Here is a 27,619-nt window from a genome sequence, read left to right on the forward strand (position 1 = left end):
AATACAGTATATCTATAGTGTGTGTGTGTGTGTGTGTGTGTGTGTGTGTGTGTGTGTGTAGTTGAAAGATCAGTGATAAAGATTCATTCATGAGATAAATGTAACTTAATACCCGTCTACATGCATGTGATGTCGACCTGGTTGTCATTTGGGCTGGTCCCAATATTTGACCATACTGAAACGAAACTTCCTTATATAATTCTATTTCTTTTCCCAATGTAACTAACGTTGTACCTTGGTACACTTATACATGAGGGTCTGTTTCGCCTGTGGGCTGGTCCCAAATTGAACCAACACTTGTATAGTTTTATTTCATAGTCCGATTAAACTATTTTGTTTCAATTACTAAAAACATGATGTCCATGCACTTGTCAATGAATACTTCTACGACGGTCCCCTTGTCGTGTTGTGTACAGTGTAATATTTCTAGACTGAAACCCTTTGAAAACGCATATATCCTATTTTTGTAATATGAGGCAAAATGGCCACAAAAATCAAATTAAGCTGTCGTTCGGGTTCGAATCTCATTCAATGTATTTTGAGATATTTTGAACGCACAAAAACACCATGTCTGATGCTTGAAAACATAATTATGCGGTTGTCAATGCGTGTCAGCATCCGTTCTATCTGCTTTTCTGTTTTTACTAGCGTGTTAATATATCTATACACCTAGAAAAAGAAGTAGTCAACTAAATATTGCCATGGCCGGGTTTCATAACATGTTAGATTATCGGTCTCCTGGTTTTGCATTTTGATATGAGAATGATACTTTGTAAAGAAAACCAAATGTTTATTTGTCAGATAGAGTAAGTGTTTAATTTGCCTCGAGGTGTATAGATACACGCGCATGTAAATATTGCAAAAATAAACCGAGTACCTTTCATGTGAAAAGTACTTTTAAGATCTTTAAACATATATGTATTTTGTTCGTTTCACAGACTCAGTCAGAACTTGGGTTAGACAAAAAAATATGTGGACATCCAAGATGGTAGAAAAAGAGTGTGATTTTTTAATTCAGACACAAAACAACTTATAGGTTCACTGTCAGAATGAATTAGATAAGATGACTTGTAACACTAACCATGTCTGAAGAGGGAGAGACCCGTGAAGATCCGGGTTGCTGTAAAAGGCGACTATGCTTGTCGTACGAGGCGACTAACGGGATCGGATGGTCAGGCTCGCTGACTTGGTTGATGCATGCCATCGTATGCCAGTTTCGAGAATCGATGCTCATAATGTCAATCACTGGATTGTCTGGTCCAGACTTGATTAATTAGATATTGCTTGGTGCGGCGTTAAACAAGAAAATAATGAAAAAGTGAAGAGGAGACAATACACTGAATCCTTAGATATGCAGTCAGCAGCAGAAGAGTTGCTTCCCTTTAAACACGATGCTAACTTTTGATAGAGGATGCTATGGTGTGAGGTTTCATGAATGTGTCCGGTACCCAACACCTCAGTTCCTTAATTCTATACCCATTCATGAGCATTAATGTTGATATCTCATTGTGTGGGTATGACTGGCTCTGCCACTTGGGACGGCTAAATGAGGCCACATTTAGAAATGTAGGTCACCAACACACACAATACCAGAGTCTCCAATGTCAAAGGTGTATGGTCAGACAGATGGAGACTTATCAGTGGAGCAATATTCCTACAGACCTGTGCATCATATCAGTAAACAATCATTACCAGATCATGTTTGTGTATGTTATTCCTGAGCAAGTGAGTGAGTGAATATTTCACAGCGCAGTCAGCGATGTTCAAGCCATTTCACAGTAGCCACACTGTTAAGGTAGGGTGCCTGGCATGCCATCAGCCAGGTCATGAAAATCCTCATATGTTGTAGCATTGGGACTTTGGGAATTCTTCTGCCCCGGAGTGATTTAGTGAGTTGGGTTTAACACCACTTTCAACAGTAATTTAGTTGTATCACAGTGTCAGCTCAATGTGTGAGGAAAGCCTGAAGTGACGCAGGTCTCACTATACCACTCTGGTGAAACCCACAGGCACAGGTATGGTGTGCACAGTCCTAGAAACATAATCAGGGACGAACTGGGATTAAAACCCATGATCCTAGGTTTCTGACATGCCCAATGGATGCAACTCTGCACAGCTTATTGCGGTGCCTTAAGACAACTGGGCCGCCCTTGCCCCCTAACTGCCCTTGAATTCCCACTGGTATGTGTTGTTGCTGAAGAAGGCACTGTTCAGCAATGGTAGTTGGCATGGAAGAGCCAATGTTGAAATGTTTAGGACTTACAACCTCCTCATCCACTGTGATACCCGCCGGCTTGCTATACAATAACACAAACATTCCTTTCATGTTTATGAAGATGTAAATTTATTTCATTAGTTTGTTATATGTGAGATTTTTCATTATTTCAACCAAATAGCATATTATCATCATCATTATTATCATCATCATCATCATCAAAATGTACAACATGGTAATGTAGAAAAGCAATATTTATAAACAAGATTCGTACAATTTGCTATGCAGTATCATGACAATGCATATCTATGATCCAATATCCCTGAAACAGAACTTATTTATCACCAACTGAGCACTGGCTGGCTATTCATTCACCGTCAATTTGTACACATCTACGGTGTCAATCACACCTGCCAGCCCTGTCCATCAATCAATCAATCAATCAGGCTGCCACTGGCAGCAATGTAATAACTTAGTATGAAATGGGAGATTGCATCAGCTTCTTCTGTTGCCTCCGTGGCACTAGGCATTGTGGGTATTACCAGTCGCACACCTGCGACATTTGATCAGGTATAAAGGCCTCAAAGAATGATGGCACTTTTTGAAAAGTCACAGCTCAAATACCATGTCAACAGGTAATAGAAAATAATATCATTATGACATAATGACAAATATTTCATGTGATCACTAGACAACAAACACTGATCACATCATCTACAAGTTGGTCATGAGACCACTAGCACACATATTGTCTTGGAACTGTAGATTCTTGTCACAGGACTGGACCAGCAATCAACAATGAGCATGACAACCACCTGTACAAATCTCTTTGTATTAAAGCATGGTTTGTCTGTCTTGGAGATACCGTATTCGACGTAATAAGCGCCCAGGGCACTTTCAAAATTAGAAATAGGGGGCTCTTATTAGAATATAATTTTTGTGAAAGAGTTGAAAGATCGTAAATTTCATAGTTTATGCTGACAGCCTGAAATGATACAAAAGAAAAGTCTGTGCTTATTATACAAGACAGATATATTTTTTCAGAATTTAATTGCCCGTAATTAAGGGTGCATATAACACACGAGTGCGTATTATACACGGATAAATAAGTCTTGTGTACATTGATCAATCGCAAGGGTGCTAACTGGGATTCTTTACTAGCCAATATATTAGCAAATATCGCCGTGGGCACTTCTTACGTCGAATACGGCAATGTCGGAGGCTGAAAGACTAATTTACCTTGGTAAAGTGACAAGAGACTTCTTAGATCCGATTAACGCTTTGGTGGAGATTAAACTTTTACATAATACTGTGTTCTTAATTAATACCAGCTGTGGCTTCAAGAAGATTTTTGATAAATTCATGCAGGATGGACATTCTTTCAGCAACAGGTGCTTTAACAAATCTTGTATAGGACAGCTGCAACTGCACATCATAGAGTGCGGAACTGCTTACAGCAATGGGAATATCACTTGGCATCAAACTCACACTGGTACTGCCCGAGCTGGATATATAGTCGTCACATGGAACTGATCAGCCTTCTGATGTGTTTATCAGCAGATAGTCAGGATTGTCCTGGAGCTGGGTAGAACAGAGTTGATCAGGTTTTCTGTAGGCTGTCAGATGATTGCTCCTGAATAGCTCACTTTGTGACAGCTTCTGTCACTGGAACTTTCTGAAAAGACTCTTTGAAGTGGGCAGCAGTTGTGGTTGTATCTTGGAGAAGTCTCTAACTTGACTGAATGCTCGATGATCATCAGAATCTCACAGATTTATTCCGCACCATGTGAGAAGGAATCGCGCTGAGCTGTAGTTCTTTCAGCTAATGATACTGGATCTACCAGCACTGCTGAGCACACCCTTTCAATCCCTTCTACACGCTGTGGCCTCAGCTCAACACAAACGCCAATATCCACGGCTGGCTGTGAATGTTTGCCACTACAAGCTTTGCCTTCTGCTCATAAATACATCTCCAAAATCTCTTCACCTACTGCTTGTCATCTTTTTCAAAAGACTTCCCAGCAGTGATAAGCACTTTGCTTTCCGCTTATCATTCACTTTCAGATCTCTCAGCACTTAGGAGCACAGGTCTCCAAGCACTTGCTTCAACATATGCTCAACATTCATCATCACAAAGGTCCTTTATTTTGGACGAGCACACACCTCAGGGTTTAATCCCAGGGACCCTGAAATGTAAGCTCCTATCCCTTACAGCACCAATATCACAGATTTCACACTACCACATGCACACACCATCCACACCATCAGGAGTCCAGCTCAGTTTCTAAATGTTCGTTAACACTATCCATGGTCATTCTGTCCCACTCAATGGGAACAGGCATTCTTACTGCACATAAATAGACATGTTTCTAGTTGGGATTGAAGTTAACTTCTTATGCTAGATATCTAGGTTGAATTTGATAACAGGTTTGAATATCACTTGTTGGTATCATTCAGATTAGGCTGAAAATCAAAATAGTCTTGGTTCTCAGGCACCACCCACATCATCGTAAAGTTAGCCGCACGTTTTGTTTTTATTTCCATTTAAAAACAAAATCCAGAAAATCCTAATACTTAAAAACAATGCGATCCAATATAGCACACAGTTACTTCCCTTTACATGCCCACTGCTTTACTGCACATCTCGTGTTATGGTCATGGCGGCAAAAGGAGTTTGTATGCTTGTTTATGTAGAGAGGCCCTTTCCCAGGTTGATGGTACACAACTGTTTATTTGGTTTACATACTAGTTTGAACAACCCCCTCCCAAAAAACCCAAAAGACCACCGTCTGTCCGCACCATATTTTCAAAGGTCATTGCCTGAGAACCAATTCTTTTATTTTTTAAGCCTTATGTGTAGTAATATTTCTTTCATGTTGAAAAACAGCAGGAAAAACTAAGTCGTTCTTGTCAGTAGACCTCTTGATGACCTGCACAGGAAAACCTCACCAAGTTTTACCAGAACAGTGGAAGCCTCAACCATTATGAATATTGGTTGGGCCGTAGCACTGCTTGTAATGATGCAAATATTAAAATATGCTGGTGTTCACTTTTTAGTCTATTTCCCCATACAAAATACAATCACCTAACAAAAAACACAGTCAACTGACTGAACAGAAATTTGATATCAGTAGATCACCACATATTCATTATGGAAATGAAATATCTGACAAGACAATTTCTAAATTTGAAATGAAATGATTAATAATTCATATTTTATAAAAAAAAATATGCATAGATGTGTATGCATTTATGATATGCAAACAAACCCTGATATGAGATATGTTCTGAAGGCTGACTGTAGTAAGTAACTATAGATGAGGGTCAGGATACTACTCCATTCAACTGTAAAACAACATGTCTATCAAACTGTACAAATCAGGATTCGTTGTCATTCAATAATTAGACACTTATTGTAGCTTTTCAGAAATGAGTGAGTGATTGAGCTTGGTCACACACTGCTTTGAACAGTATTTCAGTTATACCATGGTGTGTCAGCTTGATGTGGGTAGGAGTGATGCATGTCTTACAAACCTAGAAACATCATCAGGGCGTATCTGAGTTCTGTCACACCTAAGGGACAAAACTCTGCACAGCAAGTTGTTTTCCTTTCAGATTTGAATAGATATCAGCGGACAAGAGGCTGAAATGCAGCAATAGGATATATTCAACACATAACTTGTCTTACAATACTTTCCTCTAAGCTAAGAATCAAGGAAATGCTTGAACCTAAAGTAATGACAAATAATTCTGACATTATTATTAAATAGAGTTTCATCTAACAATTTTGAAGTATTGTCAGTTAAGATGCTATTGAGACCAGAGTGATTTAGTTGGGTTCAAAGCTTTGAACAGTATTTGCTATATCACAGCATATCAGCTAAATGTGGGGGGAGTGCCCAAGAGTAGCCGGTCACAGACCTTTTTTAGTTTGGTAGACAGACTGAGGATCATAAGATAAGGTCGAATCTGGGATTCAAACCCATGGTAAGCAGATCCTGACATGACTAAGGGATACAACTCTCCTCAGTGAGTTGCAGTGGATTCCTAAACTCAGATAAAAACAAATATTCCTTTGAGTTAAATATCTTAAAGGCTTAGTCAATTTCAAGTGAAAAGTTATTAAGACAGATTTATCTCCCTTGACAATTATCTCCCTTTTACAATTCAACATCAGTATGACCATCTTGGAGCACTAACTGTAAATATCTTAGCAACTACATAAATCAAACATGTGAAATACAAAGAATACTCTACCCAGACTACCTTATCAAGTTTATGTATGCTCATAATCCAATCACAATAGAGTAAAGGTTTCTCAGTCCTTTGTAAGAAATGCATCAGACATCTCCTAACAGTAGTTGGCACCAGAATTCTCCCGGTGAGTATTGACTTTAACTGCAAGCTGAACTCCTAACTTGTCAGTGCTATGAGATCACATTCGATGGGGAATTTGATATCTGTTGTAAGTGTAGCTCCGGCTGTTTTGCTGTGCCGTCCTCCGCGCTGGTTGTCACAAGCAACGTGTGTTGGGGTCCCTGCTGGCCGGTTAGAGCGGGATTCATGATCACCGACATGGGTTGCATGGTGATCTTGCCAGTCATGCCCTTCATATTGAGCATGCCGGGTTTGACTTGAAGCTGTGCCAGCTGTGCAGCTGTGAGAGTTTGACTTGTGCACAGCTGTGTTCCCAGCTGACCTGGGTTGGCTTGAAGCAGCCCGGGAGACAGATTCATGACTTTATTATGTCCCTGTTTCAGGCTGGCTGTGTGTCGATGACTAGTCCCGGACTTATCTGAAATGAAAGGAAAGGATGTGAGGTCCAGGTTAATGGAGGTTTACAATTATAGTGAGCCAAAATTGAACATATGCACCATAGGGCAATATCAGGAAGCCTAGTTTGTGTGATGCATTTTGCAACATGTTCAGATCAAGAATGTGGTTTTCCTCCAAAACATATCTCTTTCCACTCCTTTTTTTTTTATACATTAGTATAAGTTGTTACTGTAAATGTGTTTGCAAATTGATTCCATGGAAACACAAGAAAGCAAAAAATAAATAAAAAAATAGTAAAATATGAAAAGGCAGTAGTTGAACATGAGGTTATTGCACATGTATAGTTTCATGCAAACATATTCATAAGTTTGAGAGTTATGGCTTGGAAACGAAGCCTATAGTTGTTTGAAACGTACCCAAAAAAAATAATTTAATATTTCAAAATAGCAATATGAAATGTCTTTAATGGTTTTGAAGTTATGGCTTGGAATAGGATGGGACCGCCGACGTGAACCGAGCCAAAAACACAATGTCTCCCCTCTCTTTGCAACATAATGCAACACAAAATTCCAGGCAACAAGTAACTAATCCCTAGCCCTTATGGTAACTTTTTTAATTCACATGGAATATGTGTATTTATCTAAATTCAAACTAACCAAAATCCAATCAGGAAGTGAAAAACAATTAACCTCCCACATATAGTTAACACCGTCATAAATAGGGTCCATAAAAACCGTATGACTGTTGGAGCTTACGATGACATTACTACACTGTTTGGCCCTCACTCTATAAAAGGTTCATACGCTATGAACTCGCAGAAAGTGAAAGTCAATTCTTATAATATTTTTACATCACTTTTTTAACCTCTGAGGATGTAGGCCAAGATCTCTACACATTTTTATTTGGTATGCGTGACTTCTGGTTTACACAGACGGCCATCGACAACCAGCTGTGAAGCGAAATAACATTGTTCTTTAAAAAGGTGAGAGTATGTAGGTGACGTGAGAGCATGTATGCTCAACTTGCTCTACGGGAACATTTGTTGTAGTTTGTTTACAACAAACGTATTCAAACAATATCATCATTGGATGAGAGAGAAAAGTGTGTTAAGAACTACCTCAGTAAGTCAGTCAGAATGACACTGCGTCGTAATACATGTACGTACAAGACGCCGAAATGGCCGACATGATAAATATGAGAGATTTCCGAAGTTGTTAATGAACTAGTGACAGTTACATCATATTACATGTGTTGGCCATCATTGATCAATTGGCCGATCATTGAAAGGTGATCATAAAGATGTGTCTAATAGAAACTAAGGTAAATCATAGCTTGCTGTAGACAGTCACTGCCAGCCTAGACACGGATTGAGTCGATACTACCCTAGTTTGGATGTGCATTTCTTTGTTTTGTTCGCAAGGATGGGTCGTAGGGAGGATATTCATGAACGATCATGCAGTCAAACTCTCTGATGTTCCTCAATGTATGCTAAAACGCTGACTTCAAGCTAAAGGGTCTAAATGATCAGAAACAACGCTTTTGTATGTATTCAAGCTAGGGAAATTCCAGGGGTTTCCCAAGGAGTGTGGAAGTCAGTGTTTAAACAAGAATACAGTCTTGTGAAAAACAGAACGTCAAGATCTGCGTTCACACACTTATGAACTTCAGTTTCCCGGTCACGTGACGGAACTCTCATCCAATGGAAAAGCCATGTATTGAGTAAACTTCACTAGCATTAGCTGATTAGCAATTACTAGTTGGTTAATCAACTAAGAAAAAATAACATTAGCCCTTATCAGTCGTTATACCTTCAACATGCCACCAAATTCTGTTATATACTATGACGAAACTGGACAGAAATACCTAGCATAATACATGCATGTACTGCACATACTGGAAAAACAATCACAGTTAAAATGTCACTGGTCACTTCACACTGCACAAAGACAAGACTTCAAAGACAGAAATAAAAAACAAACACGAAAATACACTTACGCTTACCTGACGGCGAGCTGACGATGCCGTTTGGAAGAGGTGAGGCGAGTGACACGTGGGGGCTAAGTGCATCCTGAAAGAGACAGCATTGTTAAATGAACACTCTCCATCATCTTTTCTCTGTTAATCTCTTCATGTTGGCAAAAGAATACCATGGATACAGAAATCTGAATTAATTATATATGAAGCTTGATCAATATTTAGCAGAAAAACTTCAATTTAGCTGTTTTTCTCCACATTCTGTGATCCAGGTGGTTCTGTTGTCATGGTATCTTGGTATCACCACAGTGACTATTTCCACTTTACAAGTTCATGCAGAGAGAATGCTATAGCAAATTATGACAGCTTTTTTTAAAAATTGTCGATAACATAATATGGTTTCAGATAGGTGGATGTCATCATAGCTAGTGAGTACTCGATAACATTTGAAACCTCTGGCGAAAAATGTCAGTTTCAAATAAATGTTCTGGACATCAAATACCCAGCAATACCTGCAAATTGGAAAACTAATAATGTTTATCTCATAAATATAATGACAAATCTTCTGGTAGTGTGCTACATCACTTCCAGTGTTGAACTTACACTCCATAACCAATACATAACACAGAATACAACAGTAAACGTTGTGTGTTGGTGAATAATATATGTAGTCAAAGCACCAATGTTTCCGTAATTTGTAGCTGTGTAAATACATGATACTAACAAATAAATAACAAAGCTTGTTTTAAACATTTATAACAAGATTTTTCTTCTTTTACTTCGCTAATTTTTTCTTGTAGGTTTTTCTGGGAAGGATTTAAAGTCGTTAATTGATGTTGCTTACCTGTATTTTGTGTGCGTAAGTGAGTGAGTGAGTGAGTGAGTGAGTGAGTGAGTGAGTTGGGTTTAACACCGCTTTTAACAGTATTCCAGTTATATCACAGCGTGTCAGCTTAATGTGGGAGGAAAGCCCGAAGTGATGCAGGTCTCAGACGTTTACCACTTTGGTGAAACCCACGAGCACAGGACTGGTGCTGACAAACCTAGAAACATAATCGGGGCGAACCAGGATTCGAACCCACAATCATAGGTTTCTGGCGTGCTAAAGGGACGCAACTCTGCACAGTGAATCGCGGCACCTTAGACGACTGGGCCACCCTTGAATTTTGAATGAGCAGATCAAATTTTTTTTTTTTTAAAAATTAGAAATTGTGTTGCCACTGCTTGACTCCCTTATACTGGCATGCGTCATGTCCATGAAATGACCGACATTTGTCCACATCTATGCAAATCCTGCTTGTTTCACATGTAGCCTCAATAACCCCTGCTGTCGTCAAAACAAAGATCTGAGGACATTCCATTATTGCTCACGTCAGAACGACCTTTCATCCTACCAATCTAATCTGATTTGAATAAATGCCAACTTACTGTTCTGAACATGGGACTGGGAGCTGTGGAAGGACTAGCCTGAGATGTGGCCATGCTGGAGTTGCCTAGCGTCGTCAGGTTGACTGGCGCTAACACTGCACCCTGCAACCCATCCACCAGAACAGCATTCTGGGACATTATAACACTGTTATTGTGTAAAGTCTTTAACGTATCCAGGTTATTTGTAAGTTTGGCACCACTGGTGGTCTTAGCATTGCCACTGATTGTCCGACTCCTGCGAACTGTGTTTTTATCGTCCGTTGTTACGACCTGTTGATGAGTGGTCAGGTCAGCTAACTGGGCACTTGCAATATACTGGCCGTTGAGAGAATCAATTCCAGTTAATACTAGATTAAAATCTTTGATATTTATATTATTCTTGGGCACTTGGTTCTGTTTATTTGTCAATGTTGGATTGAAATGGCCGATCGTGGCACCACCGAGGTTTGGAATGGCAATGGCTGTTATTGGGTTTGTGTGAGTGTTAAGGGCTGCCATAGTGCCAATGACATTGGATATAGCTGGGTTTGGATTGATAGAAGCCGTCACTGATGACAGACCACCACTCCCACCCTGACTGCCACTGCTTCGTTTCCGTTTAGCAGGGTTCGCGTTCACTACAGATCCAGACGAGGACCCGGGACTCCGAGAGCCTGCAGAGTCCCGAGGAGATTTAGAAGTCCGATTGCTACTTGATGATGATGAAACAGCTGATGAGGAAGAGGACTTTGATTTTGGTTTTGAAGCACTTTTGTTGGCAGAGTTAATCATTCCGATGAAGTTGTGAGAACCTCCACTGACATCGTCCATGTTGAATTCATACGGATCTTTGGAATTTGTGACCAGAAGGGGTTCCTTTGGCAAGTTGGACTCGACACACAGTTTCCTGAAAGAAAAGTGAAAGTTATAAACAACAGAACCTAACTGTTTTCCTACGACATGAAAACGTCTCATCAAGTTTGTCTGTTTGTTGTTTAATGCCATACTCAGCAATATTCCAGGTACATGTCGGCAGTCTGTAAATATTTTAGTCTGGACCCTAACAGTCCAGTGATTGACAACATGAGCATCAATCTACGCAACTGGGATGCGTTAACATACATCAACCAGGTCAGTGAGTCTGACTACCCAAGCCCGGAATGTGCCATACAAGTCAAAATACAAAATACGTGAGTTGAGGTGAAATGGGGTTTAACATCGCGTTCAAGATTATTGCACTTTTATTGCAACGTGCATGCGTATTTTCTTTTCTTAAACTCTTTAACTTAAATTCTGTCTATAAAATTGCATGTACTGCAGACAGTGTTACACAAGTCATACCCAAGGAAATGGGGTTTTTCAAAGATTATTGCACTTATATAGCAACGCGCATGTACGTGTGTGTGTTTGTGTGGCTGCTTATACTAGTCCGGACTGATGCCGATTTATAGTGCTAGCTCACTGAGATACCATGCTGCAATTTAACATGGATATACCACTCAGACTTCGAGCCGACCAGTTATTGTTTTAGCCCCTTAATGTTGAGCGCCAGGCAGGGTAACAAGTACCTTCCTTAACGTCTTTTGGTATGTGGTCTGGGATTGAACCCCGACCTTCTGCTCTCCGGGCAGACGCTCTACCAATAGACCACAGAGGCAGTCAGACAGTATGGTCAACTAAAAAAATCCAGTACCCATCGCTAGTGCCATATGTAACAAATTAAGTACACATTACAAGACTTACTTTCAATCAAATGATTATTGCGAACATCATGCAATTCAAATCACATTATCAATATGATTGGCCAGTGTTCCCCCGCCCAGGTGTACTCACTTGTGAGGCGGAGGATGTAGGTGGCGCTCCAGAGCACTTAGGAAAGCTGCTCGTACATAGTCAGCACGGCGAGAAAATGCATGGCACCCACTTCCGTTAAACCTGGCGCCGAATCGGCACATCTGAAACACAGACACATCAAATACATAAGGTGGGACAGAATTCTTTGATGATAAAGTTAAACTATTCATTAGTTATTTATTCGCCCCGATTATGTTTTTAGGTTTGTCAGCACCATGCCCGTGCTCGTGGGTTTCAACGAAGTGGTAAACGTCTGAGACCTGCATCACTTCGGGCTTTCCTCCCACATTAAGCTGACACGCCGTGATATTACTGGAATACTGTTAAAACGCCTTTAGACCCAACTCACTCACTCACTCACTCATTAGTTATTAAATAGCATAAAAGCACAAAGGTTAATTTAAAATTTTGCAGCAGGAACTAAAAACAAAATTCATATTGTTTGTTTGTTGTTTAACGCCACACTCAGCAATATTCCAGCTATATGATGGCGGTTTGTAACTAATTGAACCAGACAATTCAGTGACTGACACCATGAGCATCAAACTACGCAATTGGGATACGATGACATGATCAACCATCTCGTTAGTCGCCTTTTACGACAAGCATAGTCACCCTTTATGGCAAGCATGGGTTGCTTGCTGAAGACCTATTCTACCCCAGACCTTCATGGGCATAATGAACAGCATAACTTTTTACACAGAGCAAATGGGAGCTATTGCTGCTTTTTCCATGCTTTCAGCCATCTGAATGTGTCAGGTTAATGTAGGAAGAAAGCCTGATGTGATGCCGGTTGTGGACCTTTACCAATTTGATAAAACCCCAAAACATGGCTGCCAGACCAATGACGAGTGAACTGAATTTAATTCCTCCCTGAACAGTATTTCAGTTACATCATAGCGGATTAGAACAAAATGATCCAAGTTATACACGTTTATTACCTACAAAGGAAAACATAAAAATCATGTGCCCTAGTAGTATAGGTTCATATCACGTCACGAGACGACAGTGTATTGTTTTTGTCATTCGGACGTCATTTGAATCTTATTGTGACGTGAGATCGGAATGATGTCACACTAGAAACGACGTCGTAGCTGAAGATCGTTGACGTCATTCGACAAATTGTAGGTTCAGCTGCTGTTGAGACTTGCTGTCCTTATAGGTAAACACTAAAATTGTCTCTGTATGTAGACATCTGCTTTGGTAATAAATAGAACATTATATGAGTGTTGATGTCATACTATGTTTACGACACTCATATAAAATCCTCCATTTACCACTGTAGTGAAAACAATCATTAGTATGGTGCTGACTAACCAAGCATCATTGTGAATGAGTGAGTGAGTGAGCATGGTTTGACGCCACTTTTAGCAATATTCCAACAATATCACGGTGGGGGACACCAGAAATAGACTTCACACATTGTACCCATGTCGGGAATCGAACCAAGGTCTTCGGTGTGAAGAGCTAACACTTTAACCACTAGGCTACCTAACCACCCCACCAAGCTTCATAATCCCAATGAATCTGTGATGTAAAGCCACAATCATAGGATTCTTGCATGACTAAGGGATGCAACTCCGCACAGCGAACTGTGGCACTTTCAAGTTGGCCACCAGACAGGCCAAAGATGACATGATAGATATAATTAGGTTATGGCCATCTAACACAAAGAAAAGCCAAACAAATATAGCTTACAGCAGCAGGTTGAGGGTGATATGGTAGGTAAGTGGCATCTACTCGATCCTGCTCGTCATCTCCATCCTCCATCGACAGGCGACCTCCACTTGTATCCATAGCGACAGAAGTAGGCTCCTCCTTGATATGTGTCAGGGAAGGCGGGGCAACAGTTGAGGTAGGTCTGGAGAAAACATTTAGAAGTCATGTGAAGTTCACTCAAACATACATATTTCAGATATTTAGATTGTTTCAGCAAGCAAATGTTATTTTAACACCACTGATCACATCACATCACTGCTATATCATGAAAATATTTGAGTCAGGGCCAGGAAAAGTCAGTGGTTGATGGCATGATCAGGGCACAATCAGCCAGTCATACATTTTGACCAACAATTACAGTAGGCTTTTACCGTATAACGAGTACGGGTTACTCAGGGCGTGATACATCAATCTGGTGGACTCGTACATAAACACGACAATGAACCATGTTGGAATACCATTTACCTTTGAAATACTGAGTTGTGGGGCTTGGCGTGAGACTTGTTTTTCTGAGTGGGAGACATGGAGGGTGGGTGTGGCACTTTGGAATGGGCGACACCATCTTTTGAGTGAGCATTAGAATCGCTATGACCAGACTTGGAACTGCCCCCTCCCCCCGGCCCTGCCCCGCCCCCGGAGGCTGCTGCTGCCTTAGCTGCCATCTCAGCTTTCTGTTTGAGAAGAAGTTCCTTGGCTGCCCGATGTTCTTTGAGCAGTTCATCAAATGTTTTGCTTCTTCCCTTTACGGCTCGCCGTAATGAAAGAGCATGAGTCTGAAGAAGAATTGTTTTTAGCATTAGCCATCTTAATACCAGTTTTCCAAACAGACCAGCATTGTCAACAAAGTAATGATAAGTCCCTATCACATGAGTGAGGTGAAATGGGGTTTAACACCGCGTCCAAGATTCTTGCACTTTTATAGCGACGTGCATGCACGTGTGTGTGGCTGCTTGTACTAGTCCGGACTGATTCCGATTTATAGTGCTAGCTCACTGAGATACCATGCCGCAGTTTAACATGAATACCCCACTCAGACACACTATACTGACACAGGCAATGTGAACGTATTCTAAGAAAGCAATTACAATTCTAAACATGCACTTTGCACACTAATAGTATTTAAAAGTAGTATACAAATGAAATAAACAACTCCAAATCTTTGCAGGAAGAGAGATACCTGTTGTTCAAGGTAATACCATTCCATACACTAAAATCTCAGAACATTATTTGTTGTTAGTGCCGCACTCATCAACATCCCAACTATATGACTGAGATCTGTAAATAATCTGGACCAGACAATCCAGTGATCAAAATTGTGAGCAACAATCCATGCCGTCCGGGTATGATGACACGCAATTAAACAAATCGCAAAGCTTGACCACCCGATTCATTTGGTTGGTTTGTTGTTTAACGCCACACTCAGCAATATTCCAGCTATACGATGGCTGTCTGTAAATAATTGAGTGATTGACATTATAAGCATTATTCTATGCAATTGGGATACGATGACATGCATCAACCAAGTCAGCGAGCCAGAACACCCGATCCCATCTTAGAGGAAGCATGGGTTGCTGAAGACCTATTCTCTACCCGGATCTTCACGGGTCTGATCCTCTTACAAACAGCGGAAGTTGCCGGGGACCTATTCCAACCCAGAGTCCACATGGGCGTAGGAAACATTGAGCAAGTCAAGATGCTTACCTTACAAGTGAGAGACCGAGTACATTGTTTAGCAATGTCAGGAATCCAGCACCCACAATGTTTGTCTGGGTCAAACTCACGATCTGGAAATTACAACAAAGTTAAACATAATCTTCCATACAAAGTAGCCAAAACAGCTGTGAAAAGCCTGACAGGGACTGAAACTGAAACAACTATTGGCTCGTGGGGCAGAAACAAAATTTTCAGAAAGAGTCAGGAAAGATGATACTGAAAACAGTGTTCGAACACTAAAGTCAAGGGTTCTTGTCATATTTTTGGTTGGTTGGTTGGTTTGTTGTTCAACGCCGCACCCAGCAATATTCCAGCTATATGACGGCGGTCTGTAAATAATCGAGTCTGGACCAGACAATCCAGTGATTAATATCATGAGCATCGATCCACGCAATTAGGATCGATGACATGCATCAACCAAGTCAGCGAGCCTGACCACCCGATCCCGTTAGTCGCCTTTTACGGCAAGCATGGGTTGCTGAAGACCTATTCTACCCTGGATCTTCACGGGTCGGTTCTTGTCATAATCCTAATGTTATAAAGTTGAAAACTTGGGGGGTCTCTTGATTCAATTACCCTAGGAGAAGAGCTCAAGGACCCCTGGACCCTGGACTCCTGGACCCCTCAATTTTGAACATCATTGAAAAGGTTAGTCTTGAATATATATTCTTACAAAACATTGTTCTTAAGTGATCCCTTTAGAGAACTGATGGTCGGCATGTTCGGGGAATGTGAGAAACACCAAATGAAAGACAACATGTTTAGTGGTGTAACAAGGGTTACTTCCCTTTGTCTATCCGTAGACAAGCTCCTCACAGCAATAGCCCATTTGCTGAGCTCTCTATACTATCGCTGCCACCAGTCAAAACTCCCCACTGTGAATAGGTGGCCACAACCATGCTTGGAGTTGAACTCGCAACCGAATGACCGTTATGTTTACAAACAAGTGACGACTGCCGAGACGCCGAATACATTTATCGCTGCTAAATTACTTTCTTCGTTTGTCAATTTGAATTTCCGTTTCATTAAAACTATCGTGCTATTGATATAGTAAGAATGTAAGGGAGAAGTTGGTTGATTTTCCGTTAGTCTGCAATCCCGAACCAATCTGATTATTAAAACAACAAAGTAAATTCATCTGGAAAATATGGTCAGTTGTAAACCTTTTCAAACTGAAATATGATTGCATTCCCAAAGACATAAACAAAAGTATTAAATGTAACTACATATGGGGTTAGAGGGCAAATTTCAAGATTCTTGTAATGGTCGCGCCCATACTGGTGGCAGCGATGTTACCGAGAGTGTAACGAAGGTGTCACGCACTGGGAAGGAGCTTGATCCGTCGACTTAAAGGCACTGATATTTATCCTGAGTTTGGTCATTACTGAATAAGTGAACAGACTCAGTGGGAAGGAAGAAAAGACAGACTAAAAATCTGAACTTATCCCACATTTGTGAAATTTTATTTGACGGATTAATAAAAAGACAACAATGTCTTACCTTTGCATGGGAGAAACTTCCTCTCCTTGGGAGATTTCTTGTTACTGGAGGGTGGAGTGACTATGGAGGGGGGAGGTGTAGGTGTGGGAGGGGGGACTGTGGGGGCGGCAGGCGTGACGGTCGTCATTGCAGGGGACGGTGTCACAGTGGTGGTAGCACTTGGAGTCATATTGCTGCTGCTGATGGAGTTCTTCGATGTTGTAGTGGTAGTGGTGACAACAGACACCATAGTTGCATGAGTAGGTTGCGATACTGGGGGCGTGGGGGGCGTTGGGGCACCGCTGGAGTTGGTTTTCACAGTTCCATTGGTGAGCACTGGTTTGGTACCAGACTCGGGGGCGACTGACAGAGTTCGTTTGGCCAGTTGTTCGGGTATTCGTTCCATTTTCACCACTGGCATTGTGTGAGATTTCTTCATTGAGCTGCTGCTGCCCCCTGAGGAGTTGTTGCTCTTGTTTGACAGAGAGGCCATCTTAGGCACAAGGTTGGATTGTGGGGGCTGCTTCAGGCTGGCCTTGGTCAGAGGCATAGACTTACGACCTTCCTTGACCGGTGTGTCACTGCCAGTCTTTGGGAAGTCGGCACCTATTGCAGCCTTGATCAAAGCTTTACTGTCCTTCAGCCCATGACGATTCACTGCAAGAGATGGATATGGTGATATTTAGTTAAAGGGTCATGAATATGCAAGTCAATGATTAAAGAGACAGAAACAAATTGAGTAAATATTGGGTTGAAATGCAAATGTTGTCTGTTGCTCTATGTACAGACTAAGAATATAGTCCCCATGAAACAATCTGCTAAAGCTGACTATCACAATCAACGCAACACTTGCTCCATCTGACCTAACAAAAGGATCATGTGACAAGACATGACACTTGCAACTTGCCTGACACTTGCTTCATCTGACAATTGACCTTACCCTTGCTTCATCTGACAATTGACCTGACACATGCTTCATCTGACAACTGACCTGACACATGCTTCATCTGACAACTGACCTGACACTTGCTTCATCTGACAATTGACATGACACTTGCTTCATCTGACAATTGACCTTACCCTTGCTTCATCTGACAATTAACATGACACTTGCTTCATCTGACAAATGACATGACGCTAGCTTCATCTGACAATTGACCTGACCCAACATTTTAGCTGTTGGACTCAAATGAAGATTTCAACCTTAATTTTGAACACTGGCTGTAATGCCATATCTTGCTTATAAGAAAACCTCATAATTTGTAACAGGGGGCACTGGTCAGGCTGGAGTCAGGTGCTGAGTGAGTGAGTGAGTGAGTTGGATTTTAACGCTGCTTTGACCAGTATTCCAGACTAACATGGGAGGAAAGCCTGAAGTGATGCAGGTCTTAGGCGCTTATCACTTTGGTATGGTGCTGACAGACCTAGAAACATAATCGGGGTGAATCAGGATTTCGAATCCACGATCTTAAGTTTTTGGACGCAACTCTGCACAGCGAATTGCGGCCCCTTAGATGACTGAGCCACCCAAAGGTGACAAATGAATCTCATAAAATGATCTATCATTCTATTCATGGAATATGTCACAAGTTCATGGAATTCGTGAGCAAGTATAAAAATACTAATAAGGTAACCTGACAACCTGTGTTTTTGTTTTCTAAACCTGGTGCTTCACTTCTTATTTCTCCCATTTTCCACCTCCACTTTCAATAAAACGCTGTACAGCATCATGTTTCTGCCAGCTTTACAGCACAATTATTGATTTTTGTCAAGTATGTATCAGCGCTTGATTTCGACTACATGTGAAACCAATTTCATTCCTAGTGCAAATTTCCTCTCTTACTCTGAAGCTACATACATAGTTTCATGGAAGTTGGTTTCAAAACACTCAAACAAACATGAAACACTAAGTGGGGTATTCAGTGTTGTAGAATAATCACATACAAAAACATGTGGACATATGATGGACATATGAGTGCTGATATGAATTGGAATATTACGAACCACATGAAACACATGCACCATATTCAGCATACCATGCTTGCTGTAAAAGGTGACTATGCTTGTCGTAAGAGGCGACTAACAGGATCAGTGGTCAGGCTCGCTGACTTGGTTGATGCATTTCATCGTATCCCAATTGTGTGGATCGATGCTCATGATATCAATCACAATACTGTCTGGTCCAGACTTGATTATTTACAAACCACCGTCATATAGCTGGAATACTGCTGAGTGCGGCATTAAACAACAAACAAACAAACAAACATCATACTAAGCACCCTGTTCCAATAAGTTGCCCCCGAGGAATATTTAGACAAATTTTAATAGGTGCTGCAACTTAACAATCAACTTGCTCTTGGTAGAACTAGTTTCAATTTTCAAACAACTAAGCATGGTCACTACAACCTCACTTATAGACAGTCGTCTCCGCACCAACATACCTGGGCCCCGGGACTAGCCATTCATCAGTACATGCCGTCAATATCAAGTCCACACACTGAGTGAATGTAGTTTAATGCTTCAATTAGCAATATTGCAGCTATCACCATGATCGTGTTTGTTTGTTGTTAAACACCTTACACAGCAATAATCAAGTAATCAGACAACTGAGTGACTGACATCATGAACACTGAGCCCCAGAATTGGGATATGTGGACATTCAATGCATCACTGTACAATGACATGCATCAGCCAAGACACAGAGCCTGACCACCCAACCCATTTAGTTGCCTATTACGACAAGCATGGGTTGCTGCATCTTCCCGAGGCAAGAGAGTTAACTGACTATAAAAGTCCAGTTTTCACCCTTGCCGAACTAGGCTGGAATTCCTGGGCTCGATCGTAGCGCCACCAGTGGCTATTACTAGTGATGTCCCTTCTAAGCCTATCCTATGGACCAATCAGATTCCACCTCTCGTATCACTTGCGTTTGCTTCACACAAAATGGTGGCGCTGAGTCAGGACGATCTGATCGATAATCAAGATCTGTATTGTGATAAAACGGGTCTTACATCGCGAAAGGCATCAAATCACGTGAGCACCTTGATGAAAAACATGAAAATCTGCATGACAGTTTACGAACCAGATTTCGATTTTGGTGTGCATTTTGATTGGAGTGTGCATAGGCTTGTTAGTCCAGCCAAAATGTAACTCCATAATACCAGCCTAGTTCGGCAAGGGTGGAAACTGGACTTTTATAGTCAGTTAACTCTCTTGCCTCGTGAAGATGGGGTTGCTGGGGACATATAACGTTACCCTGATTCCCCACAGGTCACCATGGTGGCCTAGAAGTAACCAAGTCTGGACCAGATGATGACTGTGCTTGCACAACAATCCACATCATCTGGGCAGCACAATACAAGTTCAGCCATGTCACCAAGTCTGACCACCCTACCCCCATCCTCTCAGCTCCTACAGACTCAATACCCATGAAGATCAGGGTTAAAATTGGTCTTCAGCAACCCATGCTTGTCGAAAAAGGAGACATACAGGATTGGGTGGTCAGACTCACTGACTTGGTTGATGCATATCATCGTATCCCAACTGCATAGGCCGATGCTCGAAATGTCAATCACTGGATTGTCTGGTCCATTCTCAATTATTTACAGATGCCACCATGATAAACAACAAACAAACAAATACAAAGACTCAACTACTTTGAAGACCTTGGTTGTCTATTAACAGTATGGAGGATAAATCATTCATTATATCTTGTTAGTGCCTTTAACGTTGACCTCAAACTATCCTGGTAATTTTTCTAACATACAAGAAACATATTTCCACTATCATAAACTGCTTCAATTATTCATAGTAATACCAGAAAAATTACTTCAGTAGGCAGATGTTTCAGTTTTGTTTGTGAGCATGTCGTGCTAATTAAACAAGTTCGCCAGACCGTGTCTACACACACAGTATCACCACTGATAACCATGTGTTATTTCATGTTCTAATTCCCAAGTGGACCTGGTATGTTTTGCTGAGACTCACAGTGTAACTGTTGGCAATAATAAATGCTGATGAAAACTACTACCATTACTAATTTATCAATCCAAACTTTGTCAAGTATAATTTCCAAATACCGTATTCGACGTAATAAGCGCCCCGCTCTAATAAGCGCCCACGGCGACATTTGCTAAGATATTGGCTAGTGAGCAATCCCAATTAGCACCCCTTTCGATTGATCAATATACACAGGACATTTATTTGCGTATAATACGCACTCGTGTGTTATATGCACCCTTAATTATGGGCAATTAAATTCTGGAAAAATATATCTGTCGTATATAAACATTTCAGGCTGTCAGCATAAATCACAAAATTTATCTTTCAACTCTGTTTTCTTTCCACCAAAATAATATTCTAGTAAGCGCCCCCTATTTCTAATTTTGAGAGCGCCCTGGGTGCTTATTATGTCGAATACAGTAGTTTCACTGATGAAACATGAATAATGCATAGCATTTTGTTGGTTTGTACAGTTGGTTTCATTATATGACATATGGTTTTGATTGACATCAGGATTCAAGGGAGAGAGAGAGAGAGTGAGCTGGTTTAACTGTTCTGAACAGTATTCCAATTACATCACTATGTGACCCGTGAAGATCGGGGTAGAATAGGTCTTCAGCAACCCATGCTTGCCGTAAAAGGTGACTGTGCTTGTCGTAAGAGGCGACTAACGGGATCGGGTGGTCAGGCTCGCTGACTTGGTTGATGCATGACATCGATCACAATTGCATGGATCGATGCTCATGATGTCAATCACTGGATTGTCTGGTCCAGACTCGATTATTTACAGAACGCCGTCATATAGCTGGACTATTGCCGAGTGCGGCGTTAAACAACAAACCAACAAAACAACAAACATCACGATGTGGCATCTTGATGTGGGAGGAAAGCCCAGAGTGATGCAGGTCTCAGACATTTACTTCTTTGGTTAAACCAATGAGCACGGATATGGTGCTGGCAAATCTAGAAACATAATTGGGGTGAAACAGGGAGCAAACACTTAATTGTAGGTTTCAGGAGTACCCAAGGGATGCAACTCTGCACAGCAAATTAAGTTGCCTTAGACGACTGGGCCACCCATGCACCCCATCACGATTTGAAATTCCTTGTATTAGAGTGCCAATGGCATGGTTACAATAAGAAGCAGTAGTTTGGGGTAGTAGGCTTAAATGTTTTTTTTCCCAGACTGATCTCAAGACAAAATAACTGATCATGTTTTTTAATTATCATGATACATTGTTTTAAACATCTACCTAAAAAAGAACTATTAGTGAAAATGAACCTCAAAAGTCTGAAGATATTTTCTTTTCTTAAACTCTTAAACTTAAATTCTGTCTATAAAATTGCATGTACTGCATGTTACACAAGTCATAAACAGGTGGTTTAACGTCACCTCAAAGATTATTTCACTTATATAGGAACGTGCATGTACGTGTGTGTGTTTGTGTGGCTGCTTGTACTAGTCCGGACTGATGCAGATTTGTAGTGCGAGCTCACTGAGATACCATGCTGCAGTTTAACATGAATACACCCACTCAGACACAGTATACCGACTCCGAGCCGACCACTCCTTGTTTTAGCCCCTTAATGCCGAGCGCCAGACAGGGTAACAACAAGTACCATCTTTTAACGTCTTTTGGTATGAGGCCAGGAATCGAACCCCGGACCTTCCGCTCTCCGGCTGAACGCTCTACCACTAAACCAGGGAGGCGGTCCAAGTCATAAACAAGTCAGTGTGACCTATATGGTTATTTCCACTCCCAATGGGAAATGTAAAGCATTTTGAAAGAGAAAACAAATTTTCGATGTGAGCCCAGTTAACAATAACCCAACATGAAGCTACCCGCATCTTGGATCCTCCAATTGTTGTGTACACATTTTGATTGATGAATCTCATAGTTCATATCATCATGACAGCTATCATCACAGCTATGTTAGTGTTTGAGAAGTTAAGCTGAAATACCAAACATCATTTCTATAGTTTCAAAATAGCAGGAAAAAGTCCAAGTCAACTTACATTTTAGAAATCATCCTTGCATAACCGAACACAAAATAATACAAATACCAGTTTTGCCAGCTGTGCACATTTCTGTTCCGTCCGACTGAACCCTATTTCAAACATGAGGAGGAAAGAGGACCATGTACGCGAACAATTCTTTTAAAACCCATTGAGGCAAGAACGAATGCACTTATTCAGATGACAAGGTCTAAAGGTTGACATAAATTTGTTCCAAAAAATAAACTTCCAACAGATTACATCATTTAATCTTCCAGAGCTTATGTTACATAATAAAATGTCATGTTGAAATATGTAATCTGGAAAAAAAAAGCTACACGACCAGACAAAATAAAAATTTATCTTTCATTTTAGATCTGAATATTTATGAACTTAACCACTGTAAGTCTCCCCGGCTGACAAATAACCACCAAATATAAGTCAAGTACACAGAAAACTTGGTACAGGACACATTTCAAGCATACATTTTGATTCAGAACAATGTATTATTAATGAGTGTTAGCTGGGGCTTGCCTTAATCTAGCAATATCATGGCATGATACGGGTGCTATATGTAAAGCTGAAGGTTTGCACCGGACTTTCTTCCTACCAGGGTTTGACATAACCTTTCATAACCAGACAGTGTTACTACAATTTGTGTCATTCAGTATGGATTATTGACATGGTATTTCCGGTGTGACCTGCTCACGGTAATGTCTTTGTGTTTGGGAAAAAAACATCAAAACTCTTCTACCCTGTGTACTGGGCGACCCCCCTTGTAACCTGACTAATTTTAAGTATGAAAAACCCACCTTATACACAGCGATAAACGGCAGTCAATTAGTGAGAAGTTGCAAGATGTAGTAGTTTTCACCCAAAATAAAGAAATACTATGGCAACAGCCAGGGTCCATCTTCTAAGACAGTCAATCAAAATTTCCTGAATATTTGTTCCAAATTTGGTATTACACGATACAGAAGAATGCATACAAATTACAACATCCTGAAAATGTCCTTATGCCATTTGTCTCCAGCATATCACTGCCAACTAGTTGGCTTCACTCTAGGGGGGGGCGGTCAGGTAGCCTAGTGGTTAAAGCGTTCGCTCGTCACGCCGAAGACCCGGGTTCGATTCCCGACATGAGTACAATGTGTGAAGCCCATTTCTGGTGTCCCCCGCCATGATATTGCTGGAATATTGCTAAAAGCAGCATAAAACCATACTCATTCACTCACTTCACTCTAGGCGTCAAACCACTGTATGTATCCCATGTGGATTCCGCATTAGAACAGATCCCCAGCAACCTATGCTAGTTGACCAAATGCATCGGGTGGTGTGACTTGGCTGATTATGTGTCTTTGCACCCTGATGACGGGGACTGTTGCTCACAAAATGTCTCACTGGATTGTCTGCCGTCATATAACTGCAATGTTGCTGAGTGTGGCGTTAAACAACAGAGAGACACAGAGACATACAGACCGAGGAACCCAGGCCACTATATGTTGTAAGGATGTGAAAGAAGTCTACACAAGGGCCCACAAGGAATAACTTTAGATCACCTGTAGCTAGCAACTCTGCAACCAGCACTAATGATTTTCATCATCTGTTGTTATATGCTTTGAAGGATGTTCTCTGCTCTGCACAAACGTGTCTAGCCTTTATTTATTCAATTTTATTAAGTATAATCTATCTATTGTCCCCAATTCATTGGTTACACAAGTATGTGAACATGCACGACATACCTATGGGTATGTCTGCATGTTAGGTGAGGTGAGATTTGGTGAGGTGAGGTTTGTTGAGGTGAGGTGAGGTGAGATTTGGTGAGGTTTGTTGAGGTGAGGTGAGGTGAGGTTTGTTGAGGTGAGGTGAAATGGGGTTTAACGTCGCGTCCAAGATTATTGCACTTACATAGCGACGTGAATGTACGTGTGTGTGGCTGCTTGTACTAGTCCGGCAAATGCCGATTTATAGTGCTAGAGATACCATGCTGCAGTTTTACATGAATACCCCACTCAGACACAGTATGCGGACTTTGAGCTGACCTGTCCTTCTTTTAGCCCCTTAATCCTGAGCGCCAGGTAACGCATACCATCTCTTAACGCCTTCTGGTATGACGCAAACCCCGAACCTTCCGCTCTCCGGGCAGATGCTCTACCACTAGACAACAGACAGTCTCTGCATGTGAGCATGCACCATATCCAGTGATAGAAACTAACTATTTTTGTCCACTAGTCCTTATGATCATAACATATAGCAAAACCCTAAAAATGGCAAATTTCTACTTGTCCTTATGATACCTTAACTAATGGGCTGTTTGGCAAGTACTATAGGACAAGTGCTAATTTCTAATGCTATGTACCTATGTGTACTCATCATGTGTTTCACCTCACATATGCTTTCAATACTGGTCTACAGAAAGCATAATATAATGAAAACCTGTTACATTGTCTTCTTTTTGAAGACGAAGATGAATAAACAAGAAACAATTATTTTCTAGGAATGACAATTTTCCCCTATACCATTCCCTTAAAAAAACCCACCATTCCCACAGTAAAAAATGAACAAAAAACATATGATATAATATCAATAAAAAGAAAGCTACAGTAAACAATCATAATACAATATCAAAGATATCCTAATATTTATTTTTCTGCAACAGTAAACAAATCCCATTTACTAAATCATCAAAATACCATCATCGTATAAACCAAGGACTTTAACCTAGCACAAGAGCTACAATCTGTTAGCCCTCTGTAGACAGGAGCTGGGCCATGACAATGGCAGGTGTGATAGAGGTATGTGGATGGGCAGGGCTATTGTGGACGAAGTGGACAGGGAAGGCCTCATGCATGGTCACTCAAGCAGTACTGACTGGAGGGGAGAGAGAGGGGGAGGAGTGTGAGTGAGTTTATGCTTTATGTCACATCGGCAATATTTCAGCCATATCGTGACGAGGAGAGGGGGAGGAAGACAGAAAGAAGGGAAAAAGTTCCCACCTGAACACTTGTTCTAATATACACACCTGCTCACTGCAGGAAGTGACTTGATTTGTTTTCAGTGTATGCAAATTTTAATGCCTTGTCCCATCCCGGAAGTTTACTTAAAATAGGTCAAATTCAGGAGTTACCTTATCACACTTTTCTGACCTGAAATGTGATTTTTGGAGTTTGTTTTGTGTGAATATTTCTTTTCTTAATCCTATAACTGTCTATCTAACATCAATATTCTAATAAATATCAACTACAAAGACAAATAGTCTAAGGCCGCGAAGTGGAAATGGCTTCTTGTACCAGATTTCTATTTGTTAAGGGCTTTCTTTTATTGCATTACACTGCCTGTGTGAATATATAACTAGAGTAGAAAACTAAATACTGACATTTAGCTAAGAATAGATTCATCCCAATATATTGCCAAACTCAAAGCTGTATTTATATTGAGGACTTCTTCACAGTGGTTTATCTGTCACCTTCTAGACAAAAAGCTAATTACCATATTTGACCTAATAAGCGCCAAGGGCGCTCTCAAAATTAGAATTAGTGGGCTCTTTAATATTACTTTGGTGAAAAAAAATAGAGCTGAAAGATCGTAAATTTCACGGTTTATGCTCACAGCCTGAAATGTTTATACAACAGATATATATTTCCAGAATTTAATTGCCCATAAATAAGGGTGAATATAACACACAAGTGAGCATTATAAAATAATAAATAAGTGTTGTGTACATCGATCGGAAGGGGTGCTTATTGGGATTGTCCACTAGCCAATTTATTAGCAAATATCGCTGTGGGTGGTTATTAGAGCGGGGCGCTTATTACATCGAATACGGTACTTTACAGAGCTTTACATCATCTGTGTTCAAACAGTACTAGGATGATGTAATCAACCTAACAATTAACATACTGTCACTTTCAGGTCATGCAGAATAAAAACAAATTGAGTTCATAGATAAAGTTACTCTATTAGGATATGACGAGGGAACAAGTACACCATATCTCTGATATTTCACACCTACAACAACTGATCAACAGCCCAATCATATGACATTTTCTTTTAAACCCAGATTAATGGATTAAGTGAATAAGTCATTCAATGAATTGTTCCAAATTATGCTTGGAAACTAGCTTTGTTAATAGTTAGGAATGTTTTGACACATAATGTCTACCATCTATTGTGGGAGAAGAAGAATTAATCACAAAAATCTACATAATGTACATTGGTCTATTTGAATGTTTTTGCATAATTTTCGCCACACAAAAATATAACTTAGGCTTAATAAAAGAAAAGAATTGGTTCTCAGGCAATGGTTTTTGAAAATATAGTGCGGGCGGGCGGTGTCTTATTTTTGTTTTTTGGGTTGTTCAAACTGGTATGTAACCAATAAACAGTTGTGTAATCAATAAACAATTGTGTACAATCAACCTGGGACAGGGCCTCCCTACATCAATGTATTCCTTGATGAGTAAAATACTGGAATACAGTATTTG

The 27,619-nt window shown here is 40.6% G+C and overlaps 1 protein-coding gene across 2 annotated transcripts in view; it reads right to left on the reverse strand.

Annotated features, from left to right (window-relative positions):
• Nucleotides 1–4,848: 4,848 nt before the first annotated feature.
• LOC124146115 (ataxin-7-like protein 1) overlaps nt 4,849–27,619 on the reverse strand; it is a 38,541-nt gene continuing 15,770 nt past the window's right edge. The window contains exons 4-11 of one of the 2 annotated variants that reach the window (XM_046516210.2): nt 17,159–17,794; nt 15,647–15,729; nt 14,411–14,718; nt 13,925–14,087; nt 12,206–12,327; nt 10,394–11,279; nt 8,993–9,059; nt 4,849–7,010 (exon numbers count right to left, since the gene is read on the reverse strand). In XM_046516210.2, the coding sequence (XP_046372166.1) occupies nt 6,643–7,010; nt 8,993–9,059; nt 10,394–11,279; nt 12,206–12,327; nt 13,925–14,087; nt 14,411–14,718; nt 15,647–15,729; nt 17,159–17,794 (2,633 nt within the window). In that variant the 3' untranslated portion in view covers nt 4,849–6,642. Of the gene's footprint in view, nt 7,011–8,986; nt 9,060–10,393; nt 11,280–12,205; nt 12,328–13,924; nt 14,088–14,410; nt 14,719–15,646; nt 15,730–17,158; nt 17,795–27,619 lie in introns of both variants that reach the window. The other variant, XM_046516209.2, reaches the window with a different exon arrangement.

Source organism: Haliotis rufescens, unplaced genomic scaffold (assembly GCF_023055435.1).
Source record: "Haliotis rufescens isolate VD_foot unplaced genomic scaffold, xgHalRufe1.0.p SCAF_68, whole genome shotgun sequence".
NCBI classification, from domain to species: domain Eukaryota; kingdom Metazoa; phylum Mollusca; class Gastropoda; order Lepetellida; family Haliotidae; genus Haliotis; species Haliotis rufescens.